The 25,054-nt window shown below is 42.3% G+C and overlaps 1 protein-coding gene across 6 annotated transcripts in view; it reads right to left on the bottom strand.

Annotated features, from left to right (window-relative positions):
- The window catches only part of Slc8a1 (solute carrier family 8 member A1), a 332,595-nt gene that overhangs the window by 68,392 nt on the left and 239,149 nt on the right, over positions 1-25,054 (bottom strand). For 2 of the 6 annotated variants that reach the window (XM_059248261.1, XM_059248257.1), the window contains exons 3-8: positions 24,575-24,678; positions 21,841-21,861; positions 21,138-21,155; positions 17,158-17,226; positions 11,907-12,037; positions 7,809-7,908 (exon numbers count right to left, since the gene is read on the bottom strand). In XM_059248261.1, coding sequence (XP_059104244.1) covers positions 7,809-7,908; positions 11,907-12,037; positions 17,158-17,226; positions 21,138-21,155; positions 21,841-21,861; positions 24,575-24,678 — 443 coding nt within the window. Of the gene's footprint in view, positions 1-7,808; positions 7,909-11,906; positions 12,038-17,157; positions 17,227-21,137; positions 21,156-21,840; positions 21,862-24,574; positions 24,679-24,797; positions 25,035-25,054 lie in introns of those variants that run through there. The other 4 variants (XM_059248263.1, XM_059248260.1, XM_059248259.1 and 1 more) reach the window with 4 other exon arrangements.

The following is a 25,054-nucleotide window of genomic DNA, read 5'->3' as shown; positions in this document are numbered from 1 at the left end:
GCCTCTCCAGACAAAAGCCGCATTAGAGACATGACTTCAGGCTTACGAAGGAAGGAGAGAGAGCTGACTCATTCCGGAGCCCTTCAGTACAGTGTTTTCCTCGGGATTTTTGTAATAGGCAATTTAAGAGAAAAACAGCCCAACAAGCCAATATTCTTTTTCTGAAAAAAAAAAAAAAAATCGGCTAACACATATCCAGGGGCCAGAAAATAATTGCTCTGCATCCTGTCTCCTGTACTTGCACCCCATTGTGGCTGTCCGGCCTGCCTTCTTAGAAAATGAGGAGGGGAAGCTGCTGGGTTCTTCACTTTTGCCTGCTCCCATTGGCAGTTTTTAAACAGATGGATATCATCGGGCCTCCATACTAGGCTGACCTAGTGTGCCTCCCAGAAAGAGTTTCTGGAAATTACGGTCCTCAGTATTTTCTCACTCACTCCTTCTGCTTTTCCTCTTTCTTGAGTAGGTTCACAATTATCGGCCACATGACAAGAACATTTCACCAACCACAGTGACAGAGAGTGCCATTTTAAATATGAATTATTTGCATATTCAATCTGTACACACACACACTTTCTATTTACAAGTACGTGCTTTTGTACCTCTGTCAGCCACGTGTATATGGATTTTGTAAATTTATAGGGTTACAGATGTTTCAAGGTGTTCTTGAAGCATAGCATATGTGTAAGAGTCTATGTGTATGTGTATATATGTTAAATATATATTTATATATTATAAATATACATTACAAATATATATACACTTAATATATATATATATATATATATCTTTAATCTCTTAGATCTGATACCATATCAACTTAGTACAAACAGTGCATCTGATGTCTATGTTGACCTTTGATCAAATGTAATGACACAATTTATTTAACATATACTCCACCGCAGATAGTCCATCTCCATTAAACTTAGACCTTCAATTTCAAATAACAGAACTATACAAGTTGATTGCCTAAGATAAAGGACCCTTTGGGGACTCCATCAACATTTCTGTCTCCTTCCTTCACTGTTTCTGTGTGTCAAAGACAACTCATAAAGCTGCGTGTTCTATCCCTTCCATTCACAGGCCAGGAAGGCTAGAAGAATTACCTAGAGCAACACAGTGAGTTTTTGTGACTCTTTGACTATTTTAATTCAAGTGATCAAAGAAGGTAAGGGTTTCCAGCATAAACTGGAAAGTCAAGTGATTTAAATGTAGTTTCTCTCACAAAGAATGTGTTTCAGCTATGTGCTGAGAGAAGGGATCAGAGGTGGATGGCGACAGCGCTATCCACTCTCTATGTCAAGTAATTGCTATTCTATCCACACAAGGCTGGCCAAGCCTACAGGGGATTCTAGGCATGAAGAATCTCTCTAGAGAATGTCACGTCACAGGGAAAGGCCAAGAGCATATAGAAGAGGCTGGTCAGTGACTCTTGTCTGAGTTTAAACAAACAACCTTACATCTAGGAGCAGACACAACATAGCTCAAAGTCATAGACTCACTTTGGAAGCCTCCTGGGTTCCTCAGGAGGGGATCAAACCCGGAGACTCTGGGAAGCCCAGAAATTGATCTAGCTTGTTACTTTTTAAAATTTTTTTATTTTATATGTATTGATGTTTTGCCTGCATGTATGTCTATGTGAGGGTATCAGGTCCCCTGGAACTGGAGTTACAGACAGTTGTGAGCTGCCATGTAGGTGCTGGGAATGGAATCCAGGTCCTCTGGAAGAGCAGCTGGTGCTCTTAACTGCTGAGCCATCTCTCCAGCCTGATCTAGTTTGTGTTTTGAAGACTGACTTTTCTTTCTAGTCAGTCAGTCCATCTGTTTTAGGCTTGCACATTCTTTTCCAAAGCCTCAACTTCACAATCCTGTATCTGAGAACCAAAAGACTTATCCATTGTCAATCTCTTCTCCTGTATCACTTCATCTGACTTGCTACCAGTTACTTCATGACTAAAGGAGTCACATATGGCCAAGCTCGACACTTGCTGGGTGTAGCCTGGCAAAGACGAGGTTCCATAGGCCAGCTGTCCTTTTCCACTGTGTGATGCTATACAGCTAGGTCACCATCTGAGTATCAGGATGTTCAGTTGTGCTGCTCAAAGCGCAGCTGTGATGAGCAGAGGCCATGTGTATAAAGCCTCGGACTTGTAGTCGACAGTCAAATAAGTGAGAATGCTATTCAAGCAGAGTAAGCCACCCTTTAATTTGCTGGCCTTTGGTGAACTTCATTCCAGACAAACAATTGGACCAACCCTCTCTCATGAAGCTAGTTTCTTTGATTTTAGACAAAGAGTGCTTAAGAATCTTCACAGTGTGTGAGAAATTAGTAAAAAACGATGTGTCCCCTTTTCTAGTCACATTGTCCAGCAGAGGCTGTGTCAAACCCGGACAAGCAGGATGGTTTTCAAATACATAGGTAGGATTTGAGGGGGACCTGGCATCAGCACATGTTGTACTGAGAATGTCCTCGTGGTGCTATTCGATGACACGGGCTGCTGGGAAGATCTCTGCTTCGACCAGACTGCCTGGAAATCCCCTGAAACTCATTTGAGGTTTCATTTTTTTATTATTTAAGACTTTTGAAGTGGACCAGTCTTCAGGCTGACAATTACTTAAGTCCATTACTGTCTCGGGGCACTACCAAGTTGGCAGCTTTGGAAAGTCAACACTTGGCTTTCATTGAGAACCCTCCCAATCCACCCGGCATGCATGGGCAAAGTACTGGCAAAATACTGGAAACAGCAGCATCCGGTACACTGTGCCTGTCTCCAGGTGCACTGGGCTATCTCCTGATTCGACCCGTCCACTGTGACCTGCTTCAGGCTGGACACAGCAACTGCTTGAGCTAAACTGGGCTTACCTTGAATGGTTTCTCTTACACAGTGAAGTTTCCCCTGTCCTTAGAGAATGCCGGTCCGAGAATGAACACTTTATCATCTCAGTTAGTTTCCTCTGAGGCTAATCCAGGACGGTCCCCTACCTCCTTTCCCTACTGGGAGGAGAGACATGGAGTGTATGCCGCTCCTGGTCTGAACGTTTACTCTGGGCAAGCCAGGTGGGTGGGCAGGGTGTGTTTTCCCATCGCCCTAAATCAGGTAGGGCACAAAGCCCAGTGTTACCAGGGATACTGCAGGGACGGGACGGTCTCTGAATGAGTTCCCAGGTCTCAATATGGGTTGGTACCTTAGTGCTAGCCTGGCCTTGCCTTTTCATTCCTCTGCTTTAGAGATTCAAAGTCAGAAAAAGGTATATATTTGGTCAAGGATATGCCCAGAGGTTGAACCAAGATAGCCAGAAGGATGTTCTTTTGAGAGCGCTCTCTCTCTCTCTCTTTATTGTGAAAATGCTAATAGGTGCTATGTAAGATATACAAAAATTATGTTAAAAAGGAATTTCAGAAACCCCCCCTTTTTTTTAAAGTTATCAGTGAAATAAAGGCACTTAAAAAAAAAAAAAAACCTCACAGATTATCAGGCAGTAGAAGCCCATGGGTGTGAGTAGGAAAACAAATGCTTCCCTCTGTTCTTTTGGGAAGGGATGAGGATCCCCCCCAAAGAACTGTGAACTACATTGTAAAGAGACAACAAGTATTGTGGAAAACACTTTATGTTGTAAGCTGTGGTTCAGGTACCCAGACGGTGGCCCATGTCCCATTGTGTGCAGGTATTTTGCATACCTGTGTCTGTCTATGCCTGCATCTCTGTGTGTCTGTGTAAGCCTGTGCCTGTCTGTGTGCCTGTGTATGTCTGTGTCTGTGCATGGATGCATATGTGTGTGTGTATTAGTTACTTCCCAGATAGCCAATTTTGGTACCCAAATTTATAACTGAAAATGTGCGTTGTCTTAACTAATACGGTGGTGAGCTCATGAGTCAGGCATACTTTTCTCCACTTTACATATGAGGGAACAGAGATGGGGGTGGGGCTGTGTGTGCGCGCGCATGCACCCTCCCTGCACCCCCCCCCCCCCCACGAAATAATCTGCTGAGTCACCCAGGGAGTTTTTGAAGGGCAGACTCACAAACCTCCATCTGTCTGCAGGGCTGGCCTTGCTCTGACTTCCCACACCCTTCCTTAGCCAGAGGCTGAAGTGATGAGTTAACACCATGGAGGCTGTGGACACAACAGGAACATCCTCCTGGTCTTTACCCAGCTTATGTCTGCCCTCTATGCTGGTCGTCCTGCCTCCCCTGTATTTGACTGACCCTTGATTCTTAAGGTCAACCCAAAGGTGCTGCTCCCAAAGGGTGGGAGGACATAGGGAGGAAGGAAGAACTGCGGGGGTGGGGGAGGGTGGGGAGACTCAAACTGGATAGGCGGTAAGTGCTGGCTTCATGGAGAAGTACATGTGTGGACACATCCTAAAAGCACCTGGTGGGACTGGGCTTGCCTTGCAATGCTCTGACGGCCCTTTCACAGTTAACTGCTGCACACTGCGGCTTCTGGTCTCCTATCCAGGAAGCAGCAGAAGGAGAATTGCTGGAACATGACTGTCTAATCCCTTCCTAATCTCCTGAGTCTCTTGAGTCCTTCAGCTCTTCAAACACTCAACTGTCAGAACTTGGCGAGCGGACACGTGACGGCCATAGGTAGCCCAGGTATCGAGCTGTGCAGTTCAGGCACAGTGAGGAACAACTTTACCAGCTAGTTACTTCGAAACCAGTTTTGATATAGTTAATAAAAAAAAAGAGAGAGAGAAAGAGAGAGAAGCCAAATCCCATTTACAAAATTATTACTTTTGTTTAGCAAGACACATAGATTCAATTTTGCACAGAAAATTGCTTGGGAAAAAAAGACTCTCGGCAGAGCCCTTCAAAGACAATTTAATATTTTTAATAAGGAAAATCTTTCTGATTCTCAACTGTTTAAGCCATGAAATCTTAAAAATCCAATGAAAGTCTGCCTTCAATAAAGGCTGCTTTACAAATTTTATTGTCTGCTTAACAACCTGAGAGTATTAACATTCCCTAGGCACTTAAATTCAGTTATAATTACAAAAATTGCACTTTGAAAACTGTCTTTCATGTAATTTAATGTAATTCAGTGCCTATAAACTATGTGTTTATTTTTCAGGTCTTCTTTATCTCAAAATTGTAAATAAGGTCAATTAGCCCAGGAAATGCCAAGTTTCTAAACATCGTCTGTCTCTAAGCGGTCATTTAGAAACACACACACACACACACACACACACACACACACACCACACATGCACACGTATACACATAAAAACCCATAATGCTTGGTAGATTTTGAACTTCAATGATTCACTGGTTTTCAAAGGATTTGGAGCCGAGTGAATCATCACACACCTGCAGTATTCTTGGAAGAAGGCAAAGCTTCAGGCTGCAGAGTGAGTTCAAGGCTAGGGCGGGCAAGTTATTGAGATACTGCCTCAAAGTTAAAAACAAATTAAGGCTAGGGATATAACTCAATGAAGGGTAAAGAGCCTGCCTGGCATATGTAAAACCCTGTGTGCAGTCTTCAGTAACACACACACACACACACACACACACAACACACACACACACACACACACACACACACACACACAAGAGTGCTGGAGTTAAGACCCATTATGGAACGATGGCACCATGGTATCAGGAGAAGTGACGAGGCTAGCCTGTCTACGAAGCGGGTGGATAGCAATTTTCCTCACATTGAAACTTCTTTGTCTCTTCAAAATAGTCACTAGCACATGGAGTCCTTTTCAGCAGATCACAGCTCAAGATAAGGGCTGGGGAGATGGGTCAGCTGTAAAGTGCTGAATGTGCAAGTGTGAGGATCGGAGTTCCATACACAGCACCCGCCTACCAAGCTGGGATGGTGGTGTGTGCTCATAATGCCGTCATCAGGGAGGTAGAGACGGAAGTATCCCAGGGGGTTGCTAACCAGATTGTCTAGCTGAATCAGTGACCTCCAGGTTCAGTGAGAGACCTTGCTTCAAAAAATAGGGAGGAGGGTGATTAAGAAAGACATTAGACTTGGACCTTCGGCCTTCAAATGTGCACACACATGTGCATACATCTACACACACACACACACACACACACACACACACACACACACACACGGACACTATCTTCTCGAGCCGAGCTGTTTCTCTGGAACTACATAGATTCTTCCATCTATACAGTAAAGACAACAACACAAAGTGCTACTTTCAGATTCAAAAGGATTTCTTCAGTGTCTACAATCCCAGTTCCAGCTCTTTTAATGAAGGGAATACCAACATCTTTATACTTGTTTCTCTGCATGCCTGAGCATCCAGTGCATGACTTTGGCTTTGTCCATAGCATAATCCCCATCACTGTTTAGCACTGCATTAGCTTAGAGCAGTCCTGAGGTAGTTGGCACACTTTCTGAAAGTTACTAAAACGTGTAAGGACGTGAAGCCACTCGGTTGCTAGGAAAGCAAATCTGCCCTTAAATGGTCTTTTGATGGAGTCAGATCGGTCATCTGCATACTCCCTGTTCCCCCCACAGCCTCAGTGTTCTCTGTCCAGAGCTTTTGATCAGACACATGTGAACTATGTGCCTTACTTGCTCTCTCCTAGACTAGAATCAGAGCAGGAGTAGCTGTCTATTCCGTTCACCACCACAAGAGCAGTGATGGACACAGACTGACCACGACTGGTACCCAGCACACAGCCATCACACATCTGCTTATACAGCCACAAAACCAAAGGAGACTCGGAGCCTACTGGAGATGTTTCAACCTAGTGTTGTGTTGTTTTTCGTGTTGTAATTGGAAGGGCTCAAAGCTCCGTAACAATTTGGTCATTTCTGATACTTCCTCGTACTTCAGAAAAACATAAGTCACCCAGGGGGTGTTTCCCTCTTCTTCTATTACTGCTGACATGTAAAATTTAAATCCACCCTCCAAACAGTGTTCTGCTGTTCAGTGCTCATAAATTCCTATTGTATATTATCAGCTCATGAATAAACTGTACAGTTGCAGGCACTGCATTTTTTTGGTAGGCAGTGCTAAAGAGTTCTCAGCTCTGAGTAGCTTAGATAGAAGTGACCATTCTGCAAAAAAAAAAAAAAAAAAAAACAAAAAAAAAACACCACAGCATGACGACAGCCAGCATGAATAAAAAACAGCTATACTTTTTTTTTTTCAAGTGTTCTGTGGCAGACTGGAAGGAGGAGGCTGTGACAGAAGTCAAGGCCTAACTGCTAATGATGATGCTGTTGGCACCTTTTACAGCTTGGGTATCACTGGGTGCTTAGCAACCCCTAGCTCTGTTGATGGCGGCAGTGGGATGAGGCTATGGGGATTTGGGAGAAAGGACTAGTGTAAGTGGAATAAAAGAGCAAGAAAAGAAGACAAAAATGCAAAGCAGTGTTACTTTGATGATGTCAGTGTGTCCCTCTGTCCCTGTCCACAGTGAGAGTGGACGGGGTTGACGGCAAAGGGAGGGGGCGGCACACTTGCCAATGCAGATGCTTAAGATGTTCAGTGCCATGGAAGGGGCTGTAAAATGATGCAAACAGCAGTGCAAAGGTCTTTATGTCTTCCTTCTTTTCCCCTGAACTTGCCCCTTGTGACCTCCACTTGGTCAATGTGTGCTGCTTTCAGGGATCCAGACAAAAACCCCAGGATTGGTTCCACAGCAAATTAAGACGCACATGGGTTTAAACTCAGCCCGTCTACCCTCCAAGAGAATGATAAATGGATACAGGCAACAGACACGCCGGCTTCTCTTAATTTTGCCATGTGTGTGTGGTGCTTTGCCAGTGGCAGAATAGGAAAACTTAGGCAAGCCCGGCCATGTCACCTCGTAGGGTACCGCGAGAGGCACTCACCAGCACTGACGGTGATCGCTTCGATGAACTGTTCCCTCCAGCTGTTTGTTCCCACCACAAGGGCCAGGTTGGTCTTCTTAATGAGTTTGTCCACAGTGCTCTAGAAAGGGGCAAAGGGATAAGACAATAACTCCTGGGGTTGTGAAGGCCTCAGGAAATCTAAAACCTTTGGAGGCCTGGCGGTGCTAAGAAGGGGTAGCAAATGTCAGGCTCGGAAGACATGTATCCACATCTGACACTGTTAGGATTATGCAAACAATTGTGGTCCTTAGAAACATTCTGACACTGGGAACTTCTCCACAGAGAAGTCTAGCCTCCTTTCCAGCCTAAGGGCCAGTCAGGAGCAGCTACAGGGTTTCCAACAGCAGCCGTCTGAAAGGCCACCCGCACCCCTCCGTTGCTCTGCAAGCCTGATTCCCTTCGGCTTGTCTGTTGCATGCGGTCTGGAAGTGAATCAATATTGACCCTGTTCAGTATTTAGTGTCTGTGACCACCTGAAAGTGACAGGTCTGAAATGGATGACAGAGGGCTGTATTTTTGTCAGTAAAATGAAGGCAGGTAGCAGGGCTTCAAGGTTTCTTGCTGTATGATCAACAAACAGATAATTTGGTGGTGGGGGTGGGGGTGGGGGGGGACGGTTGCAGAGAGGTCACTAGATTTTTCAGCTTGCTAACGTTCAGGCAATTCTATGCCCACTCTCCTGCTGTTACATCAGGAACACGGTAGACAAGCAAAAGTCAACACCTGTGGCTTAGGGCACACTGCTAATAACCTTGCATCCCATTTGCATGCTTTAATAGCACTGAGGTGCCTGCCCTTTCCTCTACTTTAGAGCTTATTAGGCAATTAGTTTGGTGCAATGAGCTTTCTAAATTTGGTTAATAAAAACAACAGGGCTTGCCAAGCGGTCACAAGAAAACTAAGTAAGCCGTACAGTCAAAGCGCTACCACAAGTCACGGCAACTACAGGGACAAGGGACATTTCCAGGACACCGAGGCTGCTCCTTCCAGAGAAACTACTGCACCAACTAGTCTACCAAACGCCCACACTTACTGTCAGAGCATCCTCGAATTTCCACTAACCGCAAAGAGGCAGAAAACACACATTATTTGCCTTAGGTAATGACTTGTACATGTTCAATGCAGGATACCGAACTACGGTTTGAGAGAGCTAACAATATTGCCTGTGCAGGAGTCAGGAAAATAGGATCTGAGAGGTTGTATGAGAGGCCAAAGCCAATTTATAATATCAAGGATGTTAGTTCAGAACGAGTCATTGGAACTGACTTGAGACATTGAGAAGAAAAGAAATGTAAGGATCCATCGCCAACCAGCTCGCAACCTTATTCTTGGTCAGCTAGTATGTCCTTGGGGGTGGGGTGTGACCTCTCAGCTTCTTGCCTCATATCCAGAACTGCTTGTGCTCCTGATAACAGCTCTAGCAGTCACTGGTCTTGGACACAACGAACTGAAACACACGACAGACATCTGTCTTTTGTCTCCCAGCTCAGCCACATCTTATCCAGTATTCTACGCATCTTGCTGTGTGGAATATAAGAAGAAATGACCTCAGTTTTTCCTCCATGTAGTGGAAACTTGGAGCATGTCTCTCTAAAGGGGAGAGAACACACTGTGCCCCAGCTGGAGCATCCGCTCATCCGAGAGATAAGCAGCTGAATATCGCTCCATCAGCCGAACACAGACTTCCCCCATGAAATGACGGCTGGCTAAAGATTAGACTTTTAAGAGAAACTAAACTCAACCTTTGTGGATGTGGAAGAACCCAGGTATATATTAAAATGTAGTAAATTTTAACCAGAGGGGCAGAGTCAAAATTTTTCCAAGGGCTGAAGTTGTACCTGTGCGCTTCGGTTCCTTCGTGTATGTGATAAAGGAGAGTGAATCACGATGGACTAAAGTTTGTACTACATCTCTTTATTTACCTGGAGAGTTCTTAAACTGTTAGTGACATTCAAGACGTTATGGACACCTCACCCTTGACAGTGGGCATTAGTAAAGCCATCATCTTAGCATGATGGGTCAGGGAGGGGGGGATGGGGGACGTGCAGGCTAGCCCATGCTGTTCTAGAGCTTTGAACAAGCTCTCAAGTTACATTCCAGAAAAACACAATCCCTAAATGAAGAAAGTCAAAGGTGATATTACCGCACGTGAGAAGTGTGCCCCCAAGATGCCCTGTAGGCGTGAAGGTTAACGAGGACTGTGCTTGTAAACTTGAAGACGCGCTTCCAAGTTATTCTAGAAACAACTCAGACAAGTGGACTGACATAAAGAACTAGAGACCAGGGAGGCTTTACAATTCTAGATTGTGGCAGCAGACCAGAGAGGGCTCTGTCTGATCCAAGATTTTTTTCTTTTCTCCGGGAAGAGTTATCTAACCCAGTACTTTCTAAAGTAGCTGCTACCCATTGCTCTGTCCATGGCCGGTGCATGGGAGGGCAAGCCTGGGTGTCCTGTTCTCTGGGGTAGAGAGGACACATTCTCTCTAAGAAGTGTGGGAGTGAATTAGCTCCAGAAACGGCAGTCCTCTGCTGTGGCAGGTGACACAGAATCCTTGGATTCCCACGGCAGAAAAGCTGCAGGAGGAAAAGGGAAGCAGGACGCACAGGGGCGCCAAGTGACGGAGTGGGCTGTAGAAACCAGCAGGCTGAGGTTCATGGGAGATTGCATGAACTTATGCATGCTCCCTTCCTGTGCCCAGTGAGCCAGGCTCAAGGCTATGCCATGCTGGACCCTGACAGTGGGATCATTCTCGTAATCTTCATTCCACTGTTTATCTCTCTTTCTATGGGTGTGAGTGGAAAAACAAACAAACATACAAACAAACAAAAAACACTAATTGATAGATTTTTAGTGGCCAGAAGAAGGTTTAAGTGTATTTTTATCTTTTAAAAATTCTATTTAGTTGCAAAAACACCTTTTTACTTGCTACCTATCAGGCAGGTCAATTTGGGGATTAAATTTAAGGAATCACCAAAAGGAAAAGAGGCGATTATTACTAAAGACCCATGTAGGATTCTGAGGCTTCTATATTAGCCTGGCTCTCTAGTTTTTTTTTTTTTTTTTTTTTTTTTTCTTTGCTTGTTTGCACCATGTCCCTTTGAGAAATAAGTAAAGAAAACACTGTTCTTTTCTGGGTTTGTAATTTTGGATGTTACAGGAAGAGATACATAGGCTCTTATCCCTGTTATCCAACCCAAGCTGGCTCCACCTCAAGTGTTCTGGGACACTAAGAATCTGGGTAAGAAGAGCTATGTGTGGGGGATGGGTGGGCAGGGAGGACTGAAGCAGAGCAGTGGGTTAGCAGGGACAGACAGGAAGTTTCATCTTCAAGTCGGAAGCTCATCCCCGTATGTATATTTAACTTTTAAAGGTATGACTTTTTAAATTTCATGGGAAATTTTCAATTTGGGCTGAGGATGTAGCTTAGTGGGGCAGTGCTTTGCCTGACATATGTGAGTCCCCGGGTTCAATACCGAGTAACACACACACACACACACACACACACACACACACACACACACACGAGAGAGAGAGAGAGAGAGAGAGAGAGAGAGAGAGAGAGAGAGAGAGAGAGAGAGAATGAACTAGAGAATCCAATCTCATCAGCTCATGAATAAACTGTACAGTTGCAGGCACTGCATTTTTTTGGTAGGCAGTGCTAAAGAGTTCTCAGCTCTGAGTAGCTTAGATAGAAGTGACCATTCTGCAAAATCGTAGCCTTTGAATGTCCACACAGCAAATGCTTGGCTTCTGATAGATTCATCAGGTTCTTCTAGTGCACAAGAATCGCCGAAGATCTACTTTTGTAGTCTCTTTTCGGACAAAGCCCTTCTTTCAAAGGGGGCAGTTCTGACCCTGTCACGCTCACTGCCTGTCACCTGCTGGACCCTGGCTCTGATGCTGCTCACTGTACAGGATTTCTTGGTTCTCTGCTAATGCCCCAGTTTCAAATTGGATCTGACAGCCTTTGAGTGAATGAGCCTGTACGTGAAATCACATTTTTCCAGTGTCTCCAGAAGGCTCTTGCCAGCACAGACCACACCGAACCACCTTTTTGGCGGTGTTGACAGACGTACCTTGAATTCGTAAGACTCTTCAATGATCACCTCCAGCCTGGTGTGCTCTCCCAGGATGGGGCGCCCCATTTCGGCAATGCGCCTCTCCTCTTCCTCTTTGCTAGTCAGCGGCTGCTTGTCATCATATTCGTCTGAGAAAGGGAAGGCAACAGTGTGAACAGTGTGCTCCTTTACCTTTGCAAGTCCCAGGATCCTGCCATAAGACAAAGCAGGATGGAAGGGTGCCCTAAGGACCGAGTCAGAGTCTCTCAGGTGAGATAGTGAGGCTGTGGGGAGGAGCGGACAGAGCTTGGTCGGCAGGGCAACACCGCCACACTGAAGCCGCAGATGATTGAAATCTAGTAAGGTCTCGGGTCATGGGAAAGCACTGATCAGGAAAAGCCACGTTCATCAGGGCACGTCACTGAGAAAGACCCTGCTGCACATTGTCTGGGCTGAGGGAATCACCCAGCTGTTCTCTGTGAAGCTAGCCAGTTTGGCGGTCTGTGCACATTTTTTTTCCAGCACGTGACCAAAGGGAAACGCAATTAAAAGTCTTAAAGTAACCCTGAGGGATGTGAGAGTTTGGTCTTTTCCTTTCCACTTTCTAGAAGCGTCAGAAGATGCCTCAGGGCCAAAGAGACATGGGAGGGAAATTCTGATCTCAGCTTTACACTCGCCAAGAGTCCCTGTCACAGGTTCAGCTCCAAAACATCCATTTTATGTTTCTTTGAGATGGCTGGGCCCCAGCGCGTCCTCTCTGGTGCAAAGGCGAAATGTATTAGGAAAGCCTTGACCATGTTAATCTTAAAACAAACAGAGAGGGCGAGGGTGAGGCCTTTGGGGAGCTAATATTCACTATGTGAGCATGATTACTTCCAGAACCACCAAGTAGCTCTCATTCTAGGAGAGGTGGGGGATGGAGGGTGCTCAGAAAAGTCTATTGATGAGGAGGAGCTCAGAGTTGTCTCTCTCTGCATAGAGGTCATTGGGATAAATCCCAGACTGGAAAGGCCAAGCATATGCGGAGGGCAAATGCTTGTCCTGTAATCACCCTTGTCCTTCAGGTCCAGGATGCTGGAAAATGATAGGCTACTTCCTCAGAGGCAAGCGAAGCGCTCATATCCAGGGAGGCAGTGATGTTGCTATGGAAAAACCTCCACTCAGAGGCCCTCACCTCCAGGACATCTGGGCAATTGCCTGTAAGTGGAGTCTGCTGTCTGACTCATCCAGACTGGGAAGGGCTGACCTTTTAGTTCAGGCTGCCTGACCTGCCTTTTGCATTTAGACAGATAGCAGCTTTAGCAGGGGTTTGTACCTTCTATTTCCTGCACAGAGTAGGTTCCCCTCTGCTCTGGGACCCTGCTGTAGTTGGTTCTAATTATTGATCTAGCAATTGTTTCAAGGGATGTTTTTTGTTTGTTTGTTTGTTTGTTTTGTTTTGTTTTGTTTTTTTGGCTAGCAGGCTACTGTGAAGACTAGGGTTGGGGAACAGAGGTGCTGGAAGCATGGTTAGTGCCTTAGATTTCATGTGTCAGGAGTCATGGAAGGCAAAAGCAGAACGTAGCTGCTGACAGTCTTGAGCGTGCATTTAATAACATATTCTAAAATAATGTATTTTAAGTCCCTGGTGGTCTATAATCCCACCAAATCAAAGGAAAATGACAATGGGTTATTTGGCCTGTTGAGAAGCTGTTGAACATGAGCAGAGGCAAAGCAGAGAGAAAAGGGGATTAATTTTAACTATAAGAGTGGTAAGGGCTTTTATACAAGGACTGGGAAATTATAAATCAAGGAGACGCAAGGGTTAGTTAGAGTCTCCAAGTCTGTCCTTCTGAAATCATGTGTTCTAGTCAAGGGGGTGGGTAGACATGTGTGAAGTCCCCTTGCCTAGTGTTCAAATCAATTATAGTTTGGTTCTCACTGCTTTCTGATCTTTGGGCCAATGACAATGTCACTGGTAGTTCAGGTTGCTTTTATTTGTGTCTTTGTCCAAATCTCTGACAAACACTGAATAATAATGACTTCCCTCATGAGAAATACTGCCACTTAGGTACCTATTTGAAATGCAAAGCTATGTGTGGGAGAATATTTATTGGGGCCATCATTTCTGTGATTTACTTACAAACGATAAGTTGTTTTGAATGGGACTCAAGGTAATTTAGGTAGAAAGTAACATAGCAGTTAGGGAGGAAATGTAATGTTCTGGGATTGTTCAGGAAAGCATCTCACAGAATGAAACAGATCTAGAACATGGTGTCAAATACATGGGCAAATGAAATGGAATCATCCTATGGGTGAAAAGGTGCCCCCAGGAATCCTTCAGTCTTTCTGGTCAGCAATAAGTGCGTAGTTTGACGCACCTAGGTCTATAACATTTGGCTTTCTTTCATTTAAGATAAAGTAGTTTACAGGCACAGAATCTTTGACTAGCCAGAATTCAATGACATTCTTTTCACTGTAAAAACAAATGTTACCTTATTTTCTACTTATGGCAAAATCTTACTAGTTTTTCTTTTAATTAAGTAAAAGACAAGGTAATTTAGAAAAAAATCACAGCATGATAATTATAATATGATTAATATTCAGCCTTAACAAAAATCTCATAAGAAGCTGAAGTGTGGATATCTCATCTTAACAGATTTGATATTCACATAAAGAAATGCTAGGGACCTTGTTTCTACATCTTGCTGTACTCTTACTCCAAAGCACAGGCTTACCCATCATGCAATCACCAAGAAATGCTCCTACACCTTCATTTAGTTATATTTAAGGCCCTTCTTCCATTAGTTCACCGACTGACAACTGGGATTTAGTAAATATCATTCAATTCCTTGGTGTTTATTGTGTGCTGAACATGAACAGCTTCATGTGGCTTCGGGATTATTTTAAATTACCTTTACATACAAATACCTAGTCTGTTGATTTACAGAGCTAGAATATGCCTCAGCACTCTTTGGACTGTCTTTACTCATGTCTAGTACAACGTATGGAATGTTGAAAACTTACTCAACTATTCATTATGAGAATCTAGTTACCATTAGTAATATTTTTCATCTGCTCATTTTTTTTTTTAAATAAAAGGACCATCCATTATTTAAACACATGGTATGTCCTCTTGGAATATGTCAGCACAGACACAGTCCTCCTCCTTCTCCAGCTATCTTCTAGAAGCTTCTGGTGTAGTGGGAAAAGAGACACGTGAATGAAAAACTAGAATCAGTGTGGCAGTCACTGAGGGCCCAGCGTCTTCTGGGAGAACATTTTTGCCTACAGGAGGCATGGAAAGCATCAGGACAGAGGATCTATTGGCAGCTATCTTGGAAGCAGGTCGAGAGCTTGCCAGGTGGATAGGATGGTAAGGATGACTAGGAGGTGTAGAGATGAGTGGTCATAGTTCAGGGATGGGCATAGCATCATGGAAAGGGCAGGGCCATTTTCATTCGATGAGTATTATGTACATCTAAGAGATGGTCACAGTTATGTGTAATTGAGAAGTGACACGTGGAAAAACCGTGTGGCTGATCTACAACAGTACTGATATATGAGTGGTTACAATGTAGGGTTCTGATGGTGGCAAAGAAGAGAGTTGAGGTGTTTTTTTTTTTTTTTTGTCTTAGTGTTCTCCTTAGGTGTGCCTTTTATTAAATAGGGAAATGGTTTAACAGCATTTTTCAGGATCAATTACTATACTATATAGTATAAACAAGTATATACTATACTTGTTTCTTTTTCTCTTTGAACGAATGGATCAAAAGCAGATTATTTTATTGTAGCCTAAGTCACTTTATTTCCTTATGTATGCATGGTGACAACATGATGGAGTTTTGGTGTTATTTCTTAGAGAACATTAATTCTCTCTGTGTGCTACTCTGGGCCTATCTATCTGTCTATCTATCTATCTATCTATCTATCTATCTATCTATCTATCTACCTAACCATCCTTATAAAGCTCACCAGTCTAACTGTGACATTGTATATTTTATATTCTATCATCTATCTATCTATCTATCTATCTATCTATCTATCTATCTATTCTATTCTATATACAATGTCACAATCTTGACCCACCAAAACAACTTGGAGATTCTGTGCCTTATCAGCAACCATGGCTACAAGCCAGTGTTGAGAGGACACAGGGAATCCCTGAGATAAAATCACGAGTTGGGGTCTTCATTCTTTAGTGGTCGACTTTTATAAACAACAATAAAATCATTAGCTTTAGGTATCTGAGTTCTAGAAACAGATGGATTATGCAAAGCTGTTTTCAGTGCTTCCTGGTTGAAGCTGGATCTTGAAACAGCATCGTGGTAATGCAGGGGTGAGAGTGGGATATTCCTTTAAGAGGACACTATCACCCACATGGCTAGTTCAATACAGAGAAGTCTGTACACAAGGAGTCAATGCCATAGTTTTCTTGTTTCTTTTTGTTGTTTTGTTTTAATCCCAATAAACAACATAGAACACTGACAGTGGGGGAAAGGGCAGTGATGGGAAAATCTTCTCAGGATTATTCTGATGCTTTGTTCAGAACTGTACAGACAGGCCTGAAAACACAGGCCACTTGACAACGTTTCAGTTCCTGCTGGCCTCTCTGATTAGAACCCAGGAAGATTTCTATTTTTCGTCTCTTGAGGAATATCCTGAGAAAACTCTGAAGTTGGATCTTAGAATTGTGCTTGTTGGGTGGAGGTATGGTTTGTGAGGGTGAGGCGGACCCACAGGGTCAGGTAGAGGTATTTCCCCCACCAAGGTCAGTGACAGGCAGCAGTAATGACTGGAGGAGGAGGGACTGCTGTCCTCAGCTACAGACTCTGTGCTCCGAGCTGACTAGTAAGCTGTAAAGCCTCAGGAGAACTGGAAGAGCTGTGTGATCCTTGGGTTGCCCTGCCAACATTCCTGTGTTTCCTTGTACACCAGGAAAGGCACAATCTGGTGGGAAACGCAACCTGTTTTGGTTTTACTTTTATTTTTAAGAATTTTCATTACACTTACATGAAAAACTTAACATGTAAAAGAGGTATTAGGAAGAAATCTGAAACATTGAAATCTGAGAGAAAGAAGGCATTGGATCAACCTCTTTGTAGGTCCATATTATCTTCAGTTTTTTTATACTGCCTTCAGTTTTTGATCATTCAAGGTATCCCAGCTGTCAGAGAAGTCACTCATTAATCAGCAATACTTTGGAAGGCCCAGGGACTGACATCTATAAATCTTATAAAGAGTATACCTGAAATCTGTGGTTTTTCAAGGACCATAGGGAAACGAGTACCTGAAAAGCTGATTACAGTGGAGGGAAGCGGATGATCTCTAGCATGAACCTTCCTGAAGAGAGGTTGGCCTAGCAAAAGGACAGGCAGAAAATCAGCAGGATGGATCACATTGCTTCGCTATCAGTGCCTTTTGAAATTAGTAAGCTGAAAACAATAACCCAGATGCACACACACTGCAAGCCATGTTAGTGGGGGCAGTTATAGGTCATCCCCTGGAGGCCACCAGGAGGAATTCTGGTGCTTACTCATAGAGATTACCACCCACCAATGGGGGCAAATGTTCCATAAGCCAAACCAAATCATGCTTGATTAAGTTTGATGGATGAGATAATGGACCTCATCTTTCTTTGCGGTAAGAGGTGGACCCAGTACAGCAAGTGCTTGAAATGGATGAGCCAGGTCCTTCAATTACTGATTCCAGAGGTATCATAAAACAATAGAAAGCACTTGGTATAATGACTTGCATTCTAATTTCTGAAGCCTATTAGTGGCATCTATACAGCCCCCAGTAGGCTATCGTTTCTGTTTCCCCACATATCAAATGCAGGTAGTATCTACTCCATTTATGTCACAGGTTTCTTTGAAGGATAGGGAGTAGATAACCCTGTGAAGGTGCTCATGACATCCATTTCCTGTGCCGACTGGAAAGTGTCATATATGCTTCCGTGGAATAAGGGCAAGTCATTATCACCCAGCAGTTTCCACTAACCAGGCCTAAGGATTTCATTGAACTTCTCCTTCAGCTGGTTGCCAGGCCCACCTACTAATTTTGTCTACAAAGATTTACCGAAAATTAAACTTAGAATCTTGAGACTTGGACTCAGGGTCATTTAAATGTGGGCAAGAAATTTTGCCTCGTGGAGACGCGCAGTTTTCCCAGTTGTAAAATGAGGCAAACTTCGATGGAGGGGCTTTTTTTTTTTTTACATTGGGGTGGTGGAAGTGTTCCCAAGTGTCAAGATTCTCAAAGTTTGGCCCATTTACATAGACATGCATCTTAAGTCTGTTACAAGACTGCAAAGTGATTAGAGTGTCTTGTAACTTGAGGGAGAGCTATAGATAGATAGATGCATGTCTTAGAAGTTTTTGGGGAAACAAATACACAGATTTAGCCAGGATTCTGAATTTGATTTAAAAGTATCATTATCTGTGTAATCTAATTTTCCCTTTATGTTTCCTTTGACTAACATTCCTAATGATGGCTTTTTATAAGCTACAGTTGTGCTTTAGAGTGATAAAGGGTTCAATGTATAATGTGAAAATGAAGGGAGGAGGAAATGGTTTGCACTATTGGACCAGCCAAAGGACAGGGCTAGTGTTAGGATAATCATCAAAGGGCCTTTGGATGAGTGGTTTGGGGTAGATTAATCTTTTGGAAACTTTTTTTTTTTACTTCCTGTAAGTGTGCACAATAAAGTCCAAAAGAATGGTGATAAAATAATATTTCATTATAAACTCTAATGAGTTATAATGTTATCATAAAACCATAAGGTCAGAGGGGAATGAGATCATAGATTTAAACACAGTGAGACAAGGGCTAGAACAGCAGGTAAAGACTTGCAAATTTCAAAGGCACCTCCAGCATTCAATGTCTATTACTAACTAGGTCTCTAAATTATTGGTGTGAGGCTGTGGACCAAATGGATTTTTTTTTTAAGTTTCCATATATACTTTTTCCAAATTCCACACCCATTCTCATCGGTGCAAGTCCACGTAAAACCTTCAGGCTAAGTCCAAAGGCTACATTAATTCTTCTCTTCTTCCTTGTACCTCAAAGCCTCGACTTCAAAGCCTCAACGTTACTTCAAAGAGAACTCTTTAGGCTTTATTGCTGCTGTTCACTGTACAGACCTAAGTTACAGAAGTTTTTTAGAGGCATCAGTAGCAACTGAACCCCGGGATTTCTGGTTTTATGGGAGAACGAGGATATGAAGTTAGACAATATCCAGGTAAGTAACAATTAGGCCAATGTAGAAATTTCCAGAAGGAGTTCTGGAATAGTCTCCCATTCTAGGTGCATTAATATCTATATTGGGAGATGTCTAATTTTGGTTAAAGTTTTGGCCATAGGGAGGACCCAATGAGCTACTCATAATGTAGAAGCTTTCTGTATCATGTTGGATGCAGGATACGGCCAAGGCAGAAAATGCTGATATGAGGGATATGGGAAACTTTATGGAAAGGATTTGTAAGAAAAGAAAATGAGAATTCTACTAACTGAGATACTAAATGGGAGGATAGTTCAAATGGCATGGAAAGAAAGCCTTAGAAATGGAATCCTCACACATGTAATGCAGGATAGCCAAAGACATATATGCACTCTTAATAAGGTACTCTGGACTGATACTGTGTAAAGTTTGCACAGAATGCAAGCTTGTATAGAATGTAAGGAATGGCTATACAGTATGCTATTTCTCAAGACTATGGTTGACTTTAGAAAAATAATCTACAAAGCCGTGAATGTTGAGAGGCCGAATTTCTACCATCTTCAACTCTCTCATGGGGAGCTGTTCCTCTGGACAGAATCAGAGTATTTCCAAGATGACATCGGTGATCTCAAATGTTGCAAATGGAAAAAGGAGATAATTTTAAAAGTTATACATACATATATATATATATATATATATATATATATATATATATATATGTATATATATGTTCCTGTACTTAGATGCATGGACAAGGACAAGTCCTGGAGGGCAGAATTCGGAAAATCTGACTTGGGAGAGGCTCAGCTGATTGAGATTCAGGGATTTCTGTAAGAAGACTACTCTGCTTACCAACTTTAAGTTTTTCTAATTTCTATGTCTCTGAGAATCTACCAGTCATTCTATCATTTACTGCTGTGTCTAGAGATGAGTTGGAAGCAGCCATCCATATAGAACTGCCATAGTTTGAAAGTTCCACTCTGGGCAGAATCACTTTGGTACCCACTGTCCATGAGTTAATACTAACAGTGGTTGAGATCAACCCCCATGCCTATTACAGTGTTTTAATTTACTAGAAATTTTGGTAGTATTTCCTTCTAAATATTTTTCTAGCACTCTGATTTAGTATTTATGTATGATCTATTGGAAATTTTTTGGTATTTGCAAAAGGCCATCGAAGAAGTGGGTCTCTAGAGACCTTTTCAACCTGCAGCTTCAGACAAGTTAGAGCCATTGCCGGATAGTCACCCTCCTCTCTAAATCTGCAGGAATGAGTCTGAAAACGTGAAAAGGTATGCAGAACCAAAAGATGCTGCAATTAGGAATGATTTCCACCTGTGCACAAGTCACTAGCTCTAGAGATGGTAGAATTTTGAAAGTAAGGATTTCAAGCTCTCTCATTAGGATCTTGAATGCTTATGTAGGGTTTTGTAATGTGTCTCAAGAAGCAGAAATAGTTCTTGTCACCATGCTATTAGCACTAAAGCCAAGTGTTCAAAGAAGGGTGTAGATTGTTATCCTCTTCTAACGTGGCCTTATCTACTTTTAGGATCCTGATGATCCTCTGCTGTGAAGTTTGTGTGGGTCTCATATCCACCATCCGAGACCAGCAAGCTTGTCTTACTCTGGAGCCCTGTGTGCACTCTACCAGAGTACACTGCAAATTCTCGGTGCTCTGTGGGCACCTGTAGATTAGTATCAAAATATGAACAGTTAGAGGATCTCCCTGAGAGATTTCTTACAAATAAATTCAACACACACAGGCTGTTGTTAATTCGTAAAAATGTTAACGTGTAAAAATGTTAATGCGTAAAATCAACAAGAGGAGAGTTGGGTCACAGTTAAGCATTAATTCAGGTTATATTTGGTTTGGTATTTAGGCTACCTGGGCAAAAAATAGGAACTTTTAAAAGGCATTATCTTACCAGAATGTTTTTTCCCTTAAGTAAAAAGAAATAAAACAAGAAAAAAATATATTTTTTAACAATGTAATATATTGACAGTGACAGTATAAATATAATTAGATAGTATTAGACTTGAAAAGTTCGTACCTGATAGTGTAAAGCCACCTAAAAAAGAAAGAGAAACAGAAAAGAAATGTCAAAATTTAATTTACATGACAAATAACAAGTACTAGTGACATAATATGCTTGATAACCCACCTGAGTTATGAAAACTTGCCAGATTTATGATTAAGAAGGATAGGAACAGTTCAGTCATAACTGAATACATTCTTTTAGGATCATGCAGTTTAGCACACAATCATAGTTATTGTAGATACTAAACGCTTCTTTCCTGGCTGCCAATGAGGCACCTGTGATCCCATCTTTTTTGAAGTCTCTCTTCTGTTTACTGACTGTGGGACTTATTAAATGAGCTGCATTCAAATGAGTTCCAAGTGTCCCTTTCTCCATCACTCCTGCTGCCATTCTTTACTTAAGTCAGGGACATTAGGAAAAAATATTTTTTTTTCAGATGGGTTCCGAGGTCAGCAAGTTCTCAGAATGTGAGATTGTATTTTCCCCAAACGCCAATCGTAGTTCTTGTAATCTTAGCCCTTTTAAGTTTATATACCCTAAATTAAGAAATGTGATACGATTGATCTGGCCTCGACTAAAATTAGGCCAATAGCCTGAAATGAAAATCTGTCCAATCTATAGACAGAGATAAAAATCAGGAGTTAGGGTATTATCTCAGAGAAGTGGAAAATAACCTATAAAAATGGAAAGGAAATGCAAGAAATGAAATGCTTACCAAGCTCATTCAATAACAGGGCTGTGAAGGAAACAGACAGAGACAAACACAGAATAAGAGACCACATGAATAATGAGAGAGGAATATTAGCAGAAAGAAATCTAGGTTCTGACTAGCGCAGGGAAACCATTGCTTATAAAAAAAAATTTGGTTCATCCCAAGGGAATGCATTGTTGGAGACATTTCCAATTAAATGATCCCAACAGGAATATTTGGGTAAGATTGAAAAAAATCATCTTATAGTGTCATCTCTATGCATCTCATGAGATATTTCTCCTACAGCTGTTGACAGATAGTACGTACAAAATCTACTGTGGATATTGGAGAAGGTAATCTTGAATTTGGTTTGGGGGTGGGCTTCTTCCAATAAATATTGCCTGAGAGCTGATGTTTGGAAGTGTTAAATGACTCAAGGCCTCAGCTACCTTCCACGAGAACAGGTAAAAATCCCCAGAAAAAAAAAATCCATTAGCCTGCCTTTCTGGAAGGAGATTTTGGCTCAGGTGAAGCTCTCTCTGCATATTTTATTTGGAAGATATTTTGACTCCTTCAAAATTGTTTATGCTTTTTAAAGTCTCAAATTTTAAGAGGCCCTAAATGGACATTTATTTGTGTTGTCTTTATCAGTAACTTCTACACATTAATAAGTGGACCAGAATGTTTTCTAGTCGATGTGTAACTCCAGAGAAATTGACAGGGTTAGAATGTGGGCCAAGATACAATGTAGCTTTTTAGATTATGTTCTTTAAATACAGTTGGCACCACAGCACTTTATTTGAATAAAAGTTAACTTGCTAAGCAAGTCCAATTAAAGACCTCCTGGTTGTCGCAGGAATACTACAAGTGCTTGTTTTCAGCCTGGTTTTCCTTGTATCATGGTAGTGGAATCAGAAGGAACCTAGGAAAACGAGTCAATAAGTTTATTTATACTGTGAAGAACTCATTTGGCTGCTACAACACAGGATAGCACCATCAAGGAATTTTAATTTGCTTCTATATGAGGGCATATTTTTACTAAAATGACAATCGGAAGAGCTGAATCCAAGACACTCCTCCTGGAGATAAAAGACAGTTCTCTGGAGGAACACATCCAGCACTAAACGCTTCTTTCCTGGCTGCCAATGAGGCACCTGTGATGCCATCTTTGTAAGACATATTTTCTTGAAGTCTCTCTTCTGTTTACTAGCTGTGGGACTTATTAAATGAGCTGCATTCAAATGAGTCCCAAGCCTCCCTTTCTCCATCACTCTTCTGGCCATTCTGTACTTCATTTAGGGACATTAGGAAAAAAAAAATTTTTCCCCTGATGGGCTCTGAGGTCAGTGAGTTCTCAGAAAGTGAGATTGTATTTCCCCAAATGCCAAGCCTACATAGGAATTGGTCATATATATTGCATTTCTTGCCCTCCATTTGAAAATTTAAATAAAATTCTCCTTCTATCTTGTGAAACAGCATCTCCTATAAAGGAGGGAAGAGTTAGGGAACCGAATGGGCTCCCATTTGCAAATGTTTTCTAAAACTGTGAGAACCAACAAAACCTAATTATGAAATTCTCAAAAAACTAACAAAAATGTCATTTAAAAAAATCTAGCCATAAGGATAGCACTGCACAATTTGTCTTTTTACTATTCATATTAAAATCGTATTAATTCTGTAAGTATCAAAAGATTTTGGATCATGGGTAGGATTAGTGTAAGTCAGGGTTAAATGTTGACAAGGGGCCACATACTTTAGCTACTGAAAACTGACCCCATACATATGACTGTGGTTTCATATGTATGGTACCTTATTTGTTAGAGTTTTATTATTATTATGATTGTTATTACAATTATTATTATTATTAATGAGATAGGGTCTTGCTGTAGTTCAGGCTGCCCTTGAACTCTCAACCTTTCCCCTTCGATCTCCCAAGTACTCGAATCCCAGGCATGTGCCATCATGTCTAGTTACATGGCTTCTTCTAAACGATGTATTTGATGATATGGAAAACGCCATATCAAAATAAGTAAATTAGCTTATTGGCAGTGTGAGTCTTAAGAGTCTTAAGACTCCTTGTTCCTATTAATTGCTTTCTTAAAAGCTGGGGCTAGACAGATTGGCACACACCTTTCAGTACTTTGGAAGTAGAGCTGGGAGGATCAGGAGTTCTGGGTCATCCTCAGCTACACGAGACCTTGTCTCAAAAAACGAAAAGTCAACAAAACAAAACAAAACAAAATCTTCTCAATCCAGATTCTCTAAGAAGCCTGATTACTGAATTTTCTGTAATTTTCTTATAAATTGTTATTAGATCCTTGTACTCTTCGTCTACCATGAACTTTTAGGTGGGTTTTCTTTTCCTTTTCCTTTCAGACAAGATATGTCAGGTTTTATCACTAGCACTTTAAGGGAGGAGTGAACCTTTGTAGCCATATTTTAAATGGTTCTGAAGCTTCAATTCAAGGTAGAGCATGTTCTCTTATCTCCTCACTTCTGAATTACAGAAATTCCTTCAGTATTTCTTAATATTTAGCAAATCTGGTTGCAATCCGGGTTAGTCAGCCCTTCCCAAAGAAAACGGGAATCACTTGGTGAACTCATTGGGGAAGGAAAACGGACCCGCGAAGCTTCAAAGGCAATGGAGTTTAGTACTCGAAGCCGAGGAAAAGGAGAGAGTTGAGTGTGAGAGCAAGGAGACACGGAGAGGGGAGAAGAGTACAATTTCTCGCTGGTATGTTTTTGAATACTCCCACACCTTTCGTGCCTCTTCTCATCCATTTTGGTTCCTCAAGCACAAGGGAGAAACTGCACTCTTTCTCATATTCCTCACGATCAAATATTCTAATGGTAATGATCTTCCTGTGGGGACACAAGACAAAGGCAAAACGAATGGTTGGAGTCACACGCTCATGCTCTAGATGTCCACCAAGCCGAATGTTATCGTGATGTTACGGAGGGAGAAACGGGCAGCACATGACCTCCGGGGCGTATGTAAAAGGGCATCTTGGGTGCTCTTCCCTGGTCTCCACCGGGGTGTCTGTGTTAAATGGAACGCTTGCGTAAATCTGGCTGCTTCTTCCACGATTCAGAGAGCTGGCTTAGAATTTGGAGATCGGGTACTCTCTGTGCCAATTTCCCCAGCTCTGGGGGCTTGATTGAGTGTGCCCCAAATTAACTTTCGGACCCGCGTGGTGCACGGTGGCCGTGACTGGCCGATGCAGTTCCGGGCTCGCTG

Source organism: Peromyscus eremicus, chromosome 22 (assembly GCF_949786415.1).
Source record: "Peromyscus eremicus chromosome 22, PerEre_H2_v1, whole genome shotgun sequence".
In the NCBI taxonomy this organism is placed as follows: domain Eukaryota; kingdom Metazoa; phylum Chordata; class Mammalia; order Rodentia; family Cricetidae; genus Peromyscus; species Peromyscus eremicus.
This window is presented reverse-complemented; position numbering and strand designations above follow the sequence as displayed.